The 18359-nt window shown below is 52.7% G+C and overlaps 7 protein-coding genes across 7 annotated transcripts; 3 read left to right on the forward strand and 4 right to left on the reverse strand.

The window, feature by feature from the left end:
- Positions 1 to 110: 110 nt before the first annotated feature.
- PV08_03533 (cysteine desulfurase) lies at positions 111 to 1370 on the forward strand (the record flags this gene model as incomplete). The annotated part of the gene is made up of 1 exon (XM_016377885.1): positions 111 to 1370. One exon carries the CDS (start codon positions 111 to 113, stop codon positions 1368 to 1370), a length of 1260 nt encoding a protein of 419 aa, XP_016239455.1.
- A 568-nt stretch (positions 1371 to 1938) lies between these two features.
- On the forward strand, positions 1939 to 4885 carry PV08_03534 (uncharacterized protein; the record flags this gene model as incomplete). Its single annotated transcript, XM_016377886.1, has 2 exons — positions 1939 to 2140; positions 2193 to 4885. 2 exons carry the CDS (start codon positions 1939 to 1941, stop codon positions 4883 to 4885), a joined length of 2895 nt encoding a protein of 964 aa, XP_016239456.1.
- Positions 4886 to 5678: 793 nt separating this feature from the next.
- Positions 5679 to 8087, reverse strand: PV08_03535 (uncharacterized protein; the record flags this gene model as incomplete). The annotated part of the gene is made up of 1 exon (XM_016377887.1): positions 5679 to 8087. One exon carries the CDS (start codon positions 8085 to 8087, stop codon positions 5679 to 5681), a length of 2409 nt encoding a protein of 802 aa, XP_016239457.1.
- Positions 8088 to 9173: 1086 nt separating this feature from the next.
- On the reverse strand, positions 9174 to 10538 carry PV08_03536 (guanine deaminase; the record flags this gene model as incomplete). Its single annotated transcript, XM_016377888.1, has 1 exon — positions 9174 to 10538. The coding sequence occupies one exon, from the start codon at positions 10536 to 10538 to the stop codon at positions 9174 to 9176; it is 1365 nt and encodes a 454-aa protein (XP_016239458.1).
- A 435-nt stretch (positions 10539 to 10973) lies between these two features.
- PV08_03537 (uncharacterized protein) lies at positions 10974 to 12023 on the reverse strand (the record flags this gene model as incomplete). Its single annotated transcript, XM_016377889.1, has 2 exons — positions 10974 to 11917; positions 11972 to 12023. 2 exons carry the CDS (start codon positions 12021 to 12023, stop codon positions 10974 to 10976), a joined length of 996 nt encoding a protein of 331 aa, XP_016239459.1.
- Positions 12024 to 12615: 592 nt separating this feature from the next.
- Positions 12616 to 15513, reverse strand: PV08_03538 (uncharacterized protein; the record flags this gene model as incomplete). Its single annotated transcript, XM_016377890.1, has 3 exons — positions 12616 to 14908; positions 15214 to 15311; positions 15361 to 15513. The coding sequence occupies 3 exons, from the start codon at positions 15511 to 15513 to the stop codon at positions 12616 to 12618; spliced, it is 2544 nt and encodes an 847-aa protein (XP_016239460.1).
- A 560-nt stretch (positions 15514 to 16073) lies between these two features.
- Positions 16074 to 17847, forward strand: PV08_03539 (uncharacterized protein; the record flags this gene model as incomplete). The annotated part of the gene is made up of 2 exons (XM_016377891.1): positions 16074 to 17172; positions 17222 to 17847. 2 exons carry the CDS (start codon positions 16074 to 16076, stop codon positions 17845 to 17847), a joined length of 1725 nt encoding a protein of 574 aa, XP_016239461.1.
- Positions 17848 to 18359: the final 512 nt, after the last annotated feature.

Consider the following 18359-nt stretch of genomic DNA (forward strand, 5'->3'; position numbering starts at 1 on the left):
GCTGTACTGGCGAGACCAAACTTGTATTTGAGGGACAGCAAATCTCAACTGAATAAGTATACTGAAGCCCTGCCGTCTCGCCATAGCCGTCCGAAGCTCATTACGATACCATGCCTTCTACACTCGATCTGCAGGCCACTAGGGCCGAATTCCCTGCCTTGGCTCAAAAGCAGGTCTTTATGGACAACGCTGGAGGGTCCCAGGTCCTCAAGACGGTCATAGATTCAATTTCAACATACCTTTCGTCTACCAATGTCCAGCTAGGGGCATCTTATCCCGTATCGCAGGCATCGACGAACAAGTTCAATGACGGTTACCTCGCAGGCGCAAAGTATATCAATGCGTCTCCCAGCGAAGTCGTGTTTGGTCCGTCCACAACACAATTATTTCGGAACCTCTCCATAGCTCTCAAGATCGACCCTGGCTCAGAGATTATCCTGTCGAATCTCGACCACGAGGCAAATCTGGCGCCCTGGGTCCAACTGGCAGAATGGAAGGGACTGACGGTCAAGTGGTGGATTCCAACGAAGAACACCAGATCAAACCCCAGACTAGAGCCAGACGACCTGAAAGCACTTCTGACTCCCAAGACACGCTTGGTTTGCTGCACACACACTTCGAACATCCTGGGCACGATTACAGATGTCGCTAGTCTGTCCAAGGTCATCCACGAGACCAACCCAAACACGTTGTTTTGTGTCGATGCAGTGGCCTACGCTCCACATGCACCAGTCGATGTCAAGGCCTTTGGAGTTGACTTCTACTCGTTCTCATGGTACAAGGTCTATGGGCCGCATGTTTCGATGTTGTATGTCGGCGAAAAGGCCAAGAACGAATTGCAGAGCCTGGGACACTATTTCAAATCAAGGGACACGCTGGAAGAAATGCTTGGTCTCGCAGCAGGAAGTTATGAGTGCACCCAAGCCATACCACAGGTCGTGGAATATATCAACAGGGTCGGTTGGGACGCAGTTGCACAGCAGGAGCAAGAGATCCAAGAAATTTTGTTGTCGTACCTCAGGTCAAAGCCGGATTCGATTAAAATATACGGAGAACCCTCTTCAGACAGGAAGATTCGAGTCCCAGTAATCAGCTTCAGAGTTAAGGGCCAAAGTTCGATCGGTATTATCGATGGTATTGAAGCGAGATCGGATTTTGGTTGTCGAAGTGGCCACTTTTACAGCAAGAGGTTGTGTGAGAACGTATTGGGCATACCCGATGCGGACGATGGTGTTATCAGGTGTTCACTGCTCCATTACAACACGACTGAGGAAGTGAAGGGGCTGGTCAAGGTGTTGGACGAAGTAATCACTGAAGGTGCCGGGAAAAGCGTCCAGAATCCAGATAGGAAGAACATTGCAGACTGGTAAACAATTGCAAGCCATTGAACACAGATGACGACATGTTTCGGTCCAGAGAGTGACTGATACACTGTCACGTAGTGGAGTCTCGGGTACATCTTAGATTAGTAAGTGTCTTAACGGAGGAGTCGAGATGTTGAAGACGACACGGGACACGGGTGGAGGCGTTCTTTGTCATTCTGGGATAGTGACAGAGCAATGCAAGAATTGGGGCCTTGGTAGAAGTAAGAAAAGTGCAAAACACCGAGCCTCTATGGACTGCAGATTTCAAAAATAACAATGATCAAGGATCGAGGTTCGTCGAGGCAGTTGTCTGAATGTGTACCTGTGTGTTGAAGGTGCTTGCATCTCTGCCCGGCCCAGTACGGATCGTGATTGGCTGCGAGGGCAATGTTTACTGCTAGCCTCTTTTGTGCTAGTTCAATATCAACGAACCTGGGGCAGCATCAACCCTCGAGGGCAACATCTTTACCCATATCTCATGATACAGTGAAACAGCGATGGTTATTTGATGTTATTTGGTGGATTTATCGAGCGAAGCCCTGGATTGCACGTCTCACAATGGCCGACACTGAAAATGTATGATCCCAAACCCGTCTCAAAATTCGCATTTATTGACCCTATGGAACCGCAGTTCGTCTCTCAACTCCCACAGCCGGCTCGCCATGGGCTCCCATCACCTCAGAAGCACTTAGCAGAGCTCAGCTCATCGGCAAACAACTCTCGGACTGCTATGCTTCCTCCTGGTTTTGCCAGTCACAAGCGCCAGGGATCCAACCGTTTGTCATAGACCCGAAAAAGAGAAGGGGAGATGCTGATGGACATATACAGTGCCTGAGCCGGCCCCGAAGCGCAAGACGCTTGCTGAACGCGCGGGCGAACCTCCGAGAGTAACACAGGCTGCACCTCGATCGAATGCCCCCCTCAATTCTGCAGTCATGTCCACGGTTCACGGCCGCAATCCCTCTGCATTCTCACAGTCCTACCGAAGCAATCCAACCCAATCGAGAAACACACCCAGCTCTACAGGGTCGTCATTCTCGATGAGTGTAGGTAGCAGCATCCGACCACCGAGTACGCGACCGGTATCGAGTCTCGCGCGACCCAAATCGTCACTTGCCAAAGAAAGAGGGACTAGAATGGCCCACCCGAGGCCTACAACGTCAATGGATACCCGAGTTGAGAATCCAGAAGGACCCAATAATAAACGTATGATTGATTTTTCCAATCCCCAACTGAACTTCACTGCCCGTGGCCCCCTGAACCCTGCGAGGACTGCCGTGTACATGCCCAAGAGAGGTGCTCGGAACATCTCCCCCATGAGATGCACAGGAATATCAAACCATCCTCAGATACTTCGACGAGAGCCTTTGAGGGCCTTTTCGATTACCAGTCGGATGGCAGAATTGTCTTTATATCCCGAGACTCCACAGCCCAAGGCGCGTTTGGGAAGCCCTTCCAAAGTTCCTAGGCCATCTCCGGGAGCTCCCAAAGCTCTGGATAAGCCAGTGTTCAGTCCTCCGCAGTTTCCCAAGAACACACCATCTCCTCGTAAAAACAAAGCGGGTGTCAAGCTGACCAAGTATTCTGATCTAGAAGCCTGGGATCCCGAAGAACAATACAGTAACATGGAGAGGATGTACGAAGATGTGTGCAAGCATTATAAGCAAGCGATGGAAGATAACGTGGAGGCTAAGGAGGCCAACCATGCTTACAAGTCAACGCTTGCCAGCCTAGAGCAGGAGCGAAAAGACCTCACAGAAAACCTAATTTCACTGAGATGCGAGCTAGAAACGACGAAATTTCGGCTCGAGACGGCCGAACGAGCGAAGACCGAGGTCCAGCGAGCCAACGAGGAAGAAATCGAGGACGTCAAGCGTGACCACCGAATCGAGTGCGAAAACATCCGCCAAGCACACCGTCAAGACATGGAACGGCTAAAGGCTGATCATCGAGAAGAGTTGCGTGAGTTGAAGAAGAGACTAGAAGATGAGCTTGAAGATGAACGAACCCAACGAATCCAAGCTCTAAGTCAAGTCTCTACTCAGGGCGCGTTGGAAAAGCAGAGACATCACATGGATATTGAGGCAAAAGAACAAGAAATCAGAAACATCCGCTCGGAGGTGGAGAGGTTAAAGGCTGATCTTGCCAGAGAGAAGAGCCTCAACGACGACCTACGGCAAAATTTGAGCTCTGCCGGAGCCAACGCAACGACTATGGAGACTGCTCGACAAGCCCTACAAGCGAAGATTGATTATCTTGAATCGGACAGCAAGTCCCAATCGGAAGCATATGCCATGATGGAGAAGAGAATGAATGCGGCTCTGGAAAAAGCGACAGAATGCGAAGAAAAGCTGCGAAAGGAGGAAATGCTCCGACGAAAGCTGCATAATCAAGTGCAGGAGCTCAAGGGCAATATCCGAGTGTTCTGTCGTGTGCGTCCGTCCAATGGAGATGAATCGGAAGGCACGGCCAAGTTCAATTTTCCAGCATCCGACGAAGACCCTAAAGATATTGAGGTCAAGGGCCCAGAAGAAACCAACAGCTTGGGCAAGGTCACGACCAAAACGCACCAGTTCTCCTTCGACCGAGTCTTTGCGCCGTCGAGCAACAACACCGAGATCTTTGAGGAAATCAGTCAACTCATCCAATCGGCTCTGGACGGTTACAACGTGTGCATCTTTGCATACGGACAGACCGGCTCCGGCAAGACGTTTACAATGTCGTCTGAAGACGGTATGATACCACAGGCTCTGCGGCAAATCTATAGCACAAGCAAAGAGCTCGAAACCAGAGGGTGGAAGTACACGATGGAAGGCAGCTTTGTTGAAGTATACAACGAGGAGCTACGAGATCTCTTAGGCAAGGATGGCGAGAGTAACGGCAAAAAACACGAGATCCGCCACGACATGGCGACGTGTGAAACAACAATCACGGACGTGACGACGCTCACACTCGACAGCCAGGAGCAGGTTGAGGGCATTCTGGCGCAAGCAATGTCTCGACGATCTGTGGCGGCCACAAAGGCCAATGAACGAAGTAGTCGAAGCCACTCGGTGTTCATCCTCAAACTGACAGGCTACAACTCGATCACGGGCAAACGGTGCAAGGGCACGCTCAACCTGGTCGATCTGGCGGGTTCGGAACGCCTGACGCATTCACAAGTCGAAGGGGCAAGGTTAAAAGAGACGCAAAACATCAACAAGTCTTTGTCTTGCTTAGGCGACGTCATTGGTGCTTTGGGTCAGCAGCAGCAACAGCAACAGCAACATGGTCAGCAGCAAAGTGGGAGCGGGCCCAACGGTGGTGGTGGTGGAGGAGGAGGAGTCGGACACATCCCTTACCGTAACAGCAAACTGACGTACCTCTTGCAATTCAGCCTAGGAGGGAACAGCAAGACTTTGATGTTCGTCATGGTCGCGCCGGAGAAGAAGTGTCTCTCGGAAACCATCACCTCTCTCAAGTTTGCCGACAAAGTGAGCAGGACGAGGATTGGTGTGGCGAGGAAAACCAGTGGGAGGTGAGAGGAATTCCTCTCCTCTTAAGAAGATAACGAACTCCGGCGGCAGAGCGATGACTTGGCCTTAGTGGGAAGCGTCAAAGGTTGGGTTCTTGTTTCTTTGTGACGATTGGTTCAGGCTCTCTTGGAGGAACGATACCAGTTTTCGTCGACACGCCCAAGTGCGAAAAAAGGAGATTCTAGTACGCCCACCCGAAAGGGATGTGGGTTTCTCATCAAACGAGGCATGTACATGGTGCGGAGTGCAGTTCTTTTTGTTCTCTTCCTGTATACTCTACTGACCTAGGTACCTTTTTTGGGTTGCAGTTGCTGTTCCTGTTAGTGGTGACGGCGGCGGCGGCGGCGGCGTTGTTGTTGTGGGCTTGTTCTTTCTTCTCGGAAGCTACCACGGTACCCGTGTACAAGACAGAGAGACCTTAAATTACTTACCTGGATACCTTGGCTTGGCTACCTACCCAGCCACCTAGATACCATTAACGAAAATGATCATGACTATTATGAACGTGAGAGACAGAGAGAGAGAGAGAGAACCTCGGGACACTGTGGCCACGAGGGGGAAATTTGGAATCGTGGATATTTTACAATAGTAGTCGGGTCCAGGTACCATATTTAGGACCCCGGTCCCGTACCCAAGGTGTCGTGGCTTTATTATGTTCAAGGTAAAGGGCGATGATAAGGTACGGAGAGATTACAATGCCACCGGATTTTCCAGATTACTCAACTATTGAAGTGAACCCGCACCGCACCAGCCGGGCCGAGACATACCGCTGGCTATATATTAGATAGAAGATAACAAATCACAATTTCGTCGGTCGTTGTTCTCTCCTCTGCTCGTTCTGCGTGGTTTGTTTCTTTTTCCTCCCCGCCATCACCTCTCTCACGATCCCCCTGGAAATATACTCTGCAATGCCCATGTTGGTGACCATGGGATTCACGCCACTCGCCGAAGGAAACACACTGGCGTCGGCCACGTACAGGCTGCCGCCATCCACGCCCCAGACTTTGCCGTGTGCGTCGACCACGCCGGTCTTGGGCGACGAGCTCATGCGGCATGTGCCCATCTGATGCGCCGAGCCGAGCATGTACGGATCCGGAACCGTGAGGCCTGTTGCGCGAACGACCTCCAGCCAAGCCGTGAAAGACTTTTCGTCTCTTTCCTTTTCTTTGGCTTTGGCTTCTTCTTCGTCTTCTTCGCCACGCCCTAGGTCTTGCTCCGTAGCTACACCACCACCACCTTCGTGCTGCGACGACGACAACGACGACGGTCTCACCCATCTCGGCACGTAGGCGTGTCCGGTGTCGATTTCAACCGCCCCCATGACGAAACATATCCTCGCGGCGGCGATTTGACCTTCTAGAATATGGCCTCTGTCCCGCGCGCTAGGTACGTACGCGATCCTGGGCCTCTTCCGTTCTGGATCCTTGGGATCGATGTACACGCGTCCCGGGTCCGCGTCTCTGGTGATGGAGATGAACCCGGTCGAGAAGCCGTACTTGGCAGCGTTGACCCTGTATTCTATGGCTGGGCTGAACACGTCGCCACTAGGGCCCTCCTTTGAGTGGTTGGCTGAGCCTGTGCGGGACGGAATAACCAGGAGCCCGAACGGAGGAGGGCTGAAGATTGTTTCGATTTTGGGCCCGTGATTCGCGCCGTCCTGGTTCTGGTGCTCGGTGACAGCGACGGTAAGAATACTCCCTTCCCATGGATTCGTGCGGTTCGGCCACACAGACCACACCTGGGCCGTCGCATGAAGGTGGAGGTTCGCACCGATGTTTGGGTTCTTGAGTCCGGACCGCAGCAAGACCAGTGGAGAGTTAAGGGTTCCTGCCGCGAGAACGACACGCTCCGCTGAGATATGCAGAGTCCGTGTTGTCCGGCGGTCGCGGGACGTCCAGAGTACCTTGACGCCGTTGGCTACCTTTCGGTTGCCCTGCTGGGAGAATGTGATCTCCTCGACAAAGGCACCTTCAATGAACTCGGCTCCATGCTTGGCCGCGTCAGGAAGCCAGCAGTTCACGGGACCTTGCTTGGTCGTGCTGGGACATCCGTACGAGCAGTACCCGCAATCATGTCGCTTGGAGGCAGTGTTTTGTGGGACAATCTCGACGCTCATACCCAGACGGCGTGCACCTTCAAGTAACGTCTTGTTGGCAACGTTGTGCTCGATCTTGGCGAGACTGGATGGGTCCGTTGAGCTTGAGACGCCCATTCGATGGCACACGGTATCGAGACAGTCCTGGAATTCAGGGGAGAGGAAGTGAGGGAGCCCACCATCGGACCATTCTTTCCGCACGGCATACTGCGGTTGTAAGCTTGCGGACCAGTTCACCGTGCCACCTCCGCCGAGATTGCTGCCGGCAAGAACGACGAGGTTGTTGTCGTCCGCCGCTATCATGCCACCATTCTCCATCAGATGTTCTCCTGCCTCGACGGCGCCCATGGGGAAATGAGCAGAGGGGAAGTGGTAGGACTTTTCGAGTATGAGACATTTTAAGCCTGCCCGAGAAAGGTGTGATGCCACCACTCCTGCGCCGCAGCCAGAGCCGATGATAATCACGTCCGTTGACAGGCTTGTCGGAGTGTCGGGGGATGTGAAATCATGAAACACAAAATCATAACTGTCGTTGCGCTCGATGTTCCTGGGGACAGTGGGGAAGTCAAGCACTTGTGGGAGTGTGGACGATGTTGTTGACCATGTCAGTCTCGCCAGTCCATTCAACGAGCGGTAGATGGCGCGGAACAAGGGCAGTCGGGCAGTGGACCAGCCATTGACGATGCGCGTTCGAGTCGCCAGATCTTGAGTATGGATTGGGGCCGAGTAGCCTGTGAGGATGTACGAGCCGACGGTGGTGTTGAGAGCCGAGAAGATGACGGCCAGGCCTTGTGCGTCTGCGGGGGGGACGTATAGTTTGAACTTGCGGACGACTGCCTCTCGGAATGCCGGGTTTGCGACAATGTCCTCGGAAAGGTATGCTCGAGCAAGCTTGTCGGAGGCGCTCTCTGGAAGGTAAGGTCTTATGCGAGAGACGGCGCTTTCTAGCTGCGCTTGTGATACATTGGATCCAGCAACTACGGAAGGCACCGTCACTTCCAAGATGGAAAACAGAGTGTCCAACTGGGTCTTTGTAAAGACTTCTGTGTCGGGAGCCGGGAGGAGCGGAGAAGGGAGAGAGGCCAGGCTTGAGGCGTTTGTGATTTGTGCCATCTTGAGGACGTCGGGTGCTTGGTTGGCAAGACACGCAGGACGAGAGCGAGTCCAGGAGCCGGTCTTTAAGTCGGGAGAAGTTCACAGAGACGTGTGTAAAGAGAATGCGTGAGCTCGTCCTGTACTTCCCGCGGCAGCTGTGGGAGGAGAGACAGACGGTGGGGTTTGTCTGCGCGATGCTGGAGACCTCTTCGGAGTATCCGTAGCACGAACTTGCAGTCGAATTGCTATACAAAGTGACACATGTGGACAGGATCAAACCTGAAGGACACAGGGCTTGTCCTGCTAGGTTTGAAGGAGTATAGGAGTCTGTGTTCTCAGTATCTTCAACTAACCTTTATGTACGTAAAAGATCAACGCTGTACGGGGTATCTGACGTTAGGTAAGAATCTGACCTGGATGGCTGAGGCAGGCCCATCCGGGGGTACCTATGTAAGCAGGTATGGTTTCCGCTAAGCACGAGGCGGGTGGAATTGCTAGAGCCTCTGGATTAAGGCGTCCATGTCAGCCAGAGGAAAAACGATGGTGCAGGGCGAGACGAGATTTGCGAGTCAGTGGCGGTGTCTACAGGACGAGCGAAGGAGAAGCCGAGGTTCGTTGGTGGGACAGAAATAGACAAAAAGAAACATGCCTTAGTCAAGGGTCGGCAAGGTACAGACAGATACGCATACGCTCTGCATCTGCACCGATTTCGCAGGTAACCAAGGCCCTGTAGGTTGTTCTGGTCCTACAGTCTGTCGACTCGAATGAATATCAGACCATGAATGCAGACTCTGTAACAGAAGGAAAAATACACGCGCCATCGGCCAGACTGCCACGCATCGCCGCATCGGCCAGCTCGATTACCCCGTATCCCATCGGCAGGGTTTGACTAAAATGACCCCATTGTCACTAACGGAGTCGACGAGGAGGCTTGACTAAAATTACCCTAAACACCGTACCATGTCCTGATGCATACAAGATCGACGGGACGAGGATGTACCAACCTCTAACTAGGCAACCTTAGATAAAGAGCTGGAGGACGGAATCCTCCATACTAACACCCAACAACACTCTTTGCTCTATCATACTGTAGCCTGTCCCCATCTAAGTACTCTTGCCTTTTAGCTGCCGTCCCTTCACGTAAACCTCTTCAATGTTCCGGTCATCACCAGATATCAAAAACTTTTCAAAAATCATCGGCAGACTATCGTCCTCCTGGACCATGGTCATGACCCCGTCGACTCCGCCCCGAACCACCAGAGCATCAAAGTCCTTGCCGACCTCGAAATTCCCAATCTTGTCGGCCAGACTGCACACTCTGGCACCGCCCAGCGTAGCCAGAGAGAAGCACTGCCAGATGGACAGCGCAGGCTCTCCATTGATGGCCTGCCTGGCATTCGACACGATGACAGCCTGCCTCATGGCGTCAAGTATGCTCGAGGAAAACCCTCCGCCACTGTCGGTGCCCAAGCCGACCTTGATGCCCTTTTCGAGGAATCTGCCAATCGGCGCAGCCATGAACCCGCCTCCCACCGTCGTGTTGGAGACGGGGCAATGCGCAACACCGCTATCCTTCTGCCGCAGCTTGTCGATCTCGTAGTCGGTCATGATGGTGCAGTGCGCCAGGATGCTGCGGTCCGTAAGCAACCCGAAGTGGTCGTACAGATCGGCCTCGTTGGTGAAGTCCGGGAACAGCCTCAACGTCGCGTCTATCTCTTGTTGGGCTTCGTTGAAGTGCGTCTGGATCGGCAGATCCGGGTTCTCTTGGGCCAGAGACCCGAGACCTGCAAGCAACTCGTCGTCGCACGACACGGCGAACCGCGGCGTGAGGATAGGTTTGACCAATGCACCACCACCACTCGACGCGTCGAGCGCGCGGACATGGTCGATAACGTTCCTCGTCACCTGGAGAGACTCGGCGGCATCTTTGTCCCTGTAGTAGTCCGGCGCGTTCCTGTCCATGTTGCACTTGCCTATCAGTGCCCGCTGGCCTTTGGAGTGGCAGACGTCGGCCAGGATCGTGGTGGCTTCGCCATGGAGAGATGCGTAGTACGAACAAGTCGTGACTCCCTGTCTGATGAAGCCGTCGACACAGGCAGAGTAGATTTTCCGTGCGTGCTCGGCGTCCCGAAACTTTGCTTCGTTCGGAAACGTGATCTCGTCCAACCAGTCGAGAATGTGCAGTCCGCCGCCCAGCCCTCGTTGACCCCATTGAGGCGCGTGGTTGTGCGTGTCGACGAAACCTGGAATCAAGAAGTCGGTGCGGTCGAGGAGTGTGATGGCGCTGGGTTGCTCTGGCAGATTCAGTCTCGACAGGGTCTTCTCGACATCTGCTCGGGGGACGTCGTGCTCGACATGACTGATTTGCCCAGAGGCTGAAACAACCACCAAGGTGTCTTCCAGGATCTTGGTTTCGCCGACCGTTGGGCAGTGGACGATTGTCCCATGAAAAGCGCGGGCTCTCGCCATGTTGTTGAAATGGAGACAGTGTATGTAAGCAACTCTGAGGCGCTCAAAGTCAATGTCTCTCTACCAGGCCAAAGACAAACGACAGTATCCTTGACGTGTCTAGGTATCTAAACTTGACTTAGACGTTTGTTGGTGTCAACTCTGGCCCAATTTTCGTTATCGTAACCCCGTTCAGACAGTAGATCTCTAGGTAGGCATCAACGGGCATAGCCCGATATCAATGGATTCTCTCGGCGAGCTCCGACGGTACAATAAATACACCTCAGGACTGAATAAGTGCTAGTGACCTTTATCACTCCTGATCGATGTACTCGTTCCGTAGCACACCGTTGAAGCCACCTTCTTCAATCTCTCCCGCACTCATCCGAAAGTTTGGTCTTGCAGGGATCTACAAAGGCAAGGAGTGTAGGTAGTAACTCTACTCATCTCGATTCTTTATCCAGCATATGCCCCCTTTCTCACCATCTCCATCATACCTCGCATCCACACTCCGTCAGGGCGAAAGCTCTCCTCGATGCAAAATCTCTGAGACTCGTCGGCGAAGTCGACGCCTCGCCTATAATACAATCGATCGACGACGCACTCGACGCACTTTCCAGCCTTGACGCTCCCGTCTCTTCCATCACTCTTGCCATCCTGTGCCACGGTTCCGTCGTCGCTGATTAATTCGTCATATGCCCTGTTCATGGTGCTCAGCGGCGTCACCCACTCCGGCGGCCACAGGGCCGTGACCTCGCTCGGCGTCAGGCCAGTGTCGACGTATGCTGGCATGATACAGTTGACGGCGACGTTGTCACTGGCCAGTAGGTTCTTCCCGATGCTGCGCACCAGCGACACCAGCGACGCCTTTGTCGCCGCGTACTGCACCGCGATCGGGAATGGATAGAGCGCCGAGCATGAAGAAGTAATGACGAATTTCGGATTGTACGGCACTTTCACTTGCTGCTGTTCACCGCTACCAGCTCCCCCTGCCTTCAGTGCTCGATTCGTCACCCTGGCATAGTGCAAAAACATCTTCAACCCATAAAACACCGCCACCTGATTGACCTGCGTGCATCGCATCGATGGCATCGTCGGGTCTGCGTCCAGATCGTCCTTGGTAGGATCAAGCAGGTGTTCGCCCTCGGTCGTGCCGGCGTTGGCCGCGAAAAAGTCGATGCGGCCGACACCGGACCATGAGAATGCCTCCTTGACCATGGACAGTTGAGAGTCCCACGACGCCACGTCGGTTTCGATGAACTTGTGCCGTGCGGGATCCAGCTCGGATTTGACCTTTTCGTATGCCTCTGGACGGAGGTCGGCCACGACGACGCGCCATTCCTCGTCGGATTTGGAGAGTAGGTGTTTGACTAGACCCAGACCAATGCCGGAGCAACCACCTGAGTGATTTTTTTATGGATGGTAAGCGTCAACTCATTCGCTCACCTACTCACTCACACATGTCTGCCGGATGAACCAGAGAGGGTGGGTGGATTTGGCTTTCATACCTGTGACTATGGCCGTCTTCATCGTTCCTTCTGCTCCAGCGGACCCCAATGCCGACCCTGGTGAATGATACAGTAGGTATTGTGCAAGGTTATAAGGTATAGTTGAGAAGAAGCCAAACCAGTTTACAACTTCTCGAAGAACAAAAACAAGAACATGCAGCACAGAACAAGGTATTGATGGCTAGTACCTATTTCAATTGGTTTTCATTGAATACGTCGTAAAAGCTGAGTAGTCTACTAGGTACAAAGCCCCTCAGTTAAGATCCGCCGTCAAGATCCCGTATATGATGCCTCTGTCTCGTGTACCGAGGTGTCATTGTATTCTGACTCGTCGACGACTTGTTTGAGCGAACCGGCAATTATCAGCTTTAGGCGCACCATTTTCCCCGCAACAAAGGGCACTGGGTATTTGTACCGGTACAAGCGAGGAACTCTTTCCCCCACAAGGCGGCCGAGGACAACACAAGGGGAAACTTTTGTCCTTGTGTGTTCCCGGTATGCGTAGGAGGTAACTGTCCGACTTTGAGTCAGTATTGAAAGGCAAGCGGGTCGACCTTGTATGCTGAACCCTTGCTTCCCAACCAGCCTCTTCAAACCACTTGTGCATTTGCTTGTCTTTGGGCCGCCCACAGAGGCGCAACAGTCTCGACGGCTCTTTCGACCACGGCCTTCACCCGGTCTCGTAGAACGGCATTACCACATTCAACCTCCAAGTTTTCCAACCAGAGCTTTGCAACGTTCTTGTCCACGCGAATTTCAAGCCCGGGAACTGGTATTCCCATTGCTGCAAGTCTTGCCCGTTCAGCCATCTCGGCACTTTCAACGTCCTCTTCATCTGAGCTCTCCTCTTTAGCCTCCGCATCGGTTGCTTTGCCGTCGGGTTGATACGAGACTTTAGGTTTCTCGATTGGTACGACATTATCTCCGAATTGTTCCTCAAGAAACATGCAGAGCCGGGAAAATCTGTCCTCGGTGCTGATGTTCTTATGTTCGTTACGAGGCAGGCCCTTGTGCTCATGCACGTGGCTGTGATCGCTCTTCGATGACGAATATTTGACCGCTGCTGGGCTGCTTTCCACAGTCATCAACACCGCCATGACAGCGTCCGCGATTCCGTCATTCACTGTGTTCCCTTCCCATTCCAATTCAATTTCCTTTTCTCGCCCTGACCATTTGAGCTTCACGCAACCCATGATGAGGAACGTTCGCTGCGGTTCCGTCATGATCTCCTCGTCGGCTTCCTCTTCGTTTTTGACACCATTCGGCTTGACGAGCGAGTCCGAATGGCCATTGACTTCACGCTCGGCTTCACCCACCTCCTCAATACTACCAAAGGTACCCTCGAGCGCCCATCGAATGAGTTCGACACCAGCTGCTGCAAGAGTGATATGTTGGCGGCACAGTATGGTTGTGGTCGTAAGGCCTGCATATTCTCGGAGGTCTTCAGGTGCCATCAGACTCAATTTGAAGCCGTTCTGCACCAAGACTCCACGGACGACTCTGGGATCGTCTTCGATCGAACTCGGAGGCGGGATCTGAGCAAGCTTGCCGACCACCTTGGCCACTTTGTCTTTTCGAAACGGTATCTTGATCTCGGCTCCATTCTCTGGACTGTAGACCTTGGTGGGTTGGGCGTTCGGGTTGCTTGCAAGCCTCCGAGAATTGAGGTCTAGTAATCTTGATCTCAATCTCGCGGCTTGATATCGTTCGCCGTGGACCAGGATAACGTGAGGTGAAGCCACTTGTTCAATGAACTCAACATTCTCCACACCGGTCACATGTGCTGCGAACTGAAACTCTTCCACTGTACATCGACGCGGGATCATCACCGCGGCGACTTCATCTTTGGATTTCCGACCCATCGTCTGCCCAACACCGGTATGACCACCACTCATGATGGCAGGGATCATTTCTGGCTCCCCTAGGATTGTCTTGGCCATGGTGCCTTCAACGTTGTAACCAGTCATAACCACTCCGTTTCGTGGATCGGGAGCCCACCGCTCTAGCAAAATTCGAGACATTCCTGACTGGAGCATACCTGGCGAGGCCAGCATAACGCACCCCCCCACATCATCAAATCTGTCCAGGTTCCGCAAACTTCGTACGAATCGAAAATCCCACGGCCCGGCGCTGACACCCTTGGCATTTCCGGCAGCTTCAGCCTCTGCCATACGTTCTCGGAATATCCTTTTGATGTTGTCGTTCATCGCATTGATATACGTTTGATAAACAACCATGCATTTTCGTGCAGTGTTTCCCGTGTAGTAGATTGGGATCTTCTGTAACTCTGGATGTCGCTGCCAGTAGTCCTCTAAGATCAGCAAAAGTTCCTGTGCCCGACCAAGAGCGAATACAGGCATTAAGACCTTGCCCCCACGATTGAGAATGTTGGAGATAGACTTGAGTAAGGCGGCCTCCCTTTCTGCACGAGGTGGGGCATTTGATATGCCAAAGGTGGATTCAGTGATCAGGACGTCAATCTTGCCAACGGTAGCTGTATTTGGCACTTCGGCCGCAACAAGATGGCGATCTTGTTCCCTGGAATAATCGGCAGTAAAGAAAATATTGAGTCCAGCAATGTTAATCAAGAACATCGCGGCTCCAAGGACATGGCCAGCAGGATATGGTGTTATCCTGACCCCAGAAACTGTGTGTGTCGTGTAAAAGTCAATTGTTTCAATCTGAGGAAGTGTCGAGATATGATCGGCTTCAGTGTATAATGAAGTTCTCTGATCGGATGTTGAAGAAGTGTTGCTCACTCGCACTGAATCCTGAATAAGCCATTTATATATGGCTTTCGTAGGATGCGTCATGAAGACTCGGCCTTTGAAATCTGTCTTTGCGAGCACGTAAGGGAGGGCGGCTGCATGGTCGAGATGGAAACTGTTCAATGAACGCGGTTAGCAAAACATCGTAGCATGAAGTGGCAGATCTATCAGAGACTTCATATGACACACCAAAGGGCTGCGCAGACAGAGATCAAGAGGAAGGAAGAGGGATTGTGGCTGAACGATATTGTATTGATATCTGCCTAAAGATACAGGCCGTAGGAGATTCCTTCTCAACAATCCTTCGTCACAAGCTCGTGTATCCAGAGGCAGGGGGCACATGATGCTGGCCATGCGCACAGGCTACTTTCCGCACCCAAAAAAAGCACGTCATAAACAAGTAAGGGGATGGTCACCTACTGGCTGATCAATAGGATATCGACAGTACTGAGATCAAAATCGTCAAAATAAGGCATCGCTGACATTCCTTCGCGACCAGTGTGCATGCCAGCATCGAGCTACAATCCCGTCAGCACGAATTCAAGGCAGGGCACTATCGAACCTCACCATGACTGTTTTGCCCTTATACTGCAGAATGTGACATGACCGGCCAACCTCTTGACACCCGCCCAGGCCAATAAACACGAGCTCATCCGAGGGATCGATGGGTTCGTCGTCTTCGGTAGAGGCCATTGCGGCGGCCTTTCGTTTGGCAGCCATTGTATCGGCTTCAAGACCGTTCGCAGTCGAAAGGGACAAACGTGCACACTTGGAGAAACACCAGTTAGGGGGCTAGTATCTCAGTTCCTCTAACCGAGACCAAATCTGACACAGGCTGTCAGGTTCATGACGGCAGCAAGCGTAGGCAGATTGGCGATAGACAGGTCGGTGATGCGAAAGCGAAAGGAAAATAAGTCGTGTTACCTGCGACCTGCAGTTGTAGCATTCAAATGACCGGAATTTCGGCTGGTGCCGTCATTGCGGATCACGTGCCATGGCTTGAACAAAGAGTCGTCGCCTGCGCGCGGGTCTGTCATGAATTTGGTTCACCCCATCCCATCATCACTCAACATCACAGCAGTCTGCAATCTTAGCCGCGCATACGACATCTCATCCCTCGGTCATCCCTTCCGGATGTCGACATTATCTGCACCGGCATGCTAGGCTCAAGGTGGAGGCTGAGCGTGGAATTGCGCTCACTCGGAAAGCAGAGAGCAAGACAAACGCTTTGGTGGAATTCTTCGTCGCGCGTCGACTAATACGATCTCCTCTCGAACATCATGGCTCAATCGCAACCGCCGCCTGCACGGCCAACTTTGCCTCAGACACAGAGTCCCTTTCAGCGCGATTTCACAGGCGGCCATGGCAGACCTAGTCCGCTCGGTCCTCAGTCTCCGCAACTGGCCATGAATTACTCCTCACCTTCGCCTCAGCAATTCTCACCTCAGGCGTACAATCAGCCTCCGGCGGCGAAGCGTCCTCGCTTGTCGCCAGATGCTCAATCTCCCTTCTCTCCCCAAAGTTATCCTCCAACCCCAGGGGGCCAACCTACAACCCCCGGCGGAAACGTTCAGACGAATGGAACTGGACCCCCGAATTCGAGACAAGGGCTGATGCCACCCCCACAGAGACCTAGTGACAAAGCGGAAGATCGGAACTACGAAGACATTTTGTCGGGTACTGGGATCAACATCGAGGAAGAAGCGAGAATGCTTGTCAGGCCCGACTATTATGGATCATCAACGCCACGACCAGCATCACAGCCGCAATCGGCAGGCTTCCGTTATCACGTAAACTCTTTGAACGCAGGAGAAGCTGGAGACTCGGTGAACGGCACCCCACAGGGACAAACTGGGTCGGAAAATCAACCTCAGCCCTATCAACCTTCGACGGAGGAGTTGAAGCACAGGGATGAGGAGCGTGCAGATTGGGAGGCTTCTAGGCATAGCCAACATCCACTCTGGGACATGTTCCTGCTCGGTGGTGCTTTGAACGATAAGATTCGCACTATCAGCATCACCGAGCACTTGGTCGATCCGCAATCGGGCGTTTTGGTTAATACCCAAAAACATGCCCCACCTCCAACTGTACGGGTGAACGGTCTCGAGGGCTCGTCTCGTGTTATTGACAAAGGCCAAGCTATTCTCGACACAGGAACCAAGGGGGAGAGACTGTCTGACATTATGAAGGTCATCAGTTTAGCCACAAAAGCGAGATTGACTGGTGTCGTAAGTGCTTCTGCAAGGATCTCCCAAGAAAGGCAACTGCATTCCAAAGGGAAGGTTCCCGATGAATGGCAAGATTTAGCATCTGTGACTAAGCCGCTGAATGAGGCCCTTGACGGTGCGTCGAGCCCAGCCGGGAGCACAAGTCTGAAGCGTGAGTACTCCATCTCAATTGCGTTACTCAACCGCTAATTGTGCTTTAGGCACGCATTCACAGGCCAACAGTGAGCCGGTATTCTCTGCAGATCCAGTGCCAGCCCCTGCCCGCATACTCGACGTTTTGGACAAGACCTCGCAGGCCGAACGAGCTGTCGAGGACGCGCGCAGGCAAAAACGACTAAAAAGGAAAGCAACCACCAATGCTGATGGAACAGTCGGGACACCTTCAGCCGATGCCGCAGCCGAGGCCGCGGCCGTGGCAGCATTGGAGTCAGACAAGAAGACGACCAAGAAGGAGAGAAAGTTGGCCGAGTCAAAGTTCTCGGAGCAACAGCAGCACAAGTCTGCGAACGAGGCTGCGCGAATGGCTTTCTCAGGTCTCCTGGGTAAGGGCTTTGGCAGCAAAAAGCAGAGGACTTACGACTGGATGAAGGGTAGCGGGGCCAGCCCTGCAATGACTCCGGGAAGACCTGCTCTATCAGCAACTGCGTCGACTGCTGGGACACCGGGTCCTGATCGAGCTCGTGCTGCCCCCAAAGACAAACAACTTGGCCAATGGGACGAGGAAAAAGATCCCAAGATACAAGCTCGAGACGTCTTTCTTGTATTGGAAGGGGATGGGCGGAACTCGAGATCTTACTTACGAGGTCTGAGCCTGCCCGAGAAATAATTCTTGACATGCATTTCTAGATTTTTCACCATGATGCTAGTGATATAGCAAGGTCGGATGGCAAGACAGGCGTATTGTAAGAAAACAAACCAGCAAAAATATGCACGGCTTGCACGGAATAGGACCCGCAACATTGCATGGGGAGGCAGGCATTCTGAAAAGGACGAGAGGGCATGGCATATTAGGGATATCTCAATGAGTCCTTTTTGATATATCTAGGGCCGAGGAGACTTCACTACCTAAGATGACCGTACCTATTATTGCATACTCGTACGTACCTAGGTAGGTAGTTATTGCAATTCAAAACATATCCATGGCTATTTTGTAGGAGGTCCTCCCTAGGTATCTGTGAAGAGCGGATGAGGCGTCGGTGTTTTTGCTATTCGGGTATGCGATTCGGGTAACCGGGGTTCTTTTTATCCCCATGCCCTTAAGGCGTGATTGCATAGGTAGATGGAGACGAGGACGAATGGCGAGGCTTGCATCAATGTGGTGGCGGAAGGCTTTTATTC

Source organism: Exophiala spinifera, assembly GCF_000836115.1.
Source record: "Exophiala spinifera strain CBS 89968 unplaced genomic scaffold supercont1.2, whole genome shotgun sequence".
In the NCBI taxonomy this organism is placed as follows: Eukaryota; Fungi; Ascomycota; class Eurotiomycetes; order Chaetothyriales; family Herpotrichiellaceae; genus Exophiala; species Exophiala spinifera.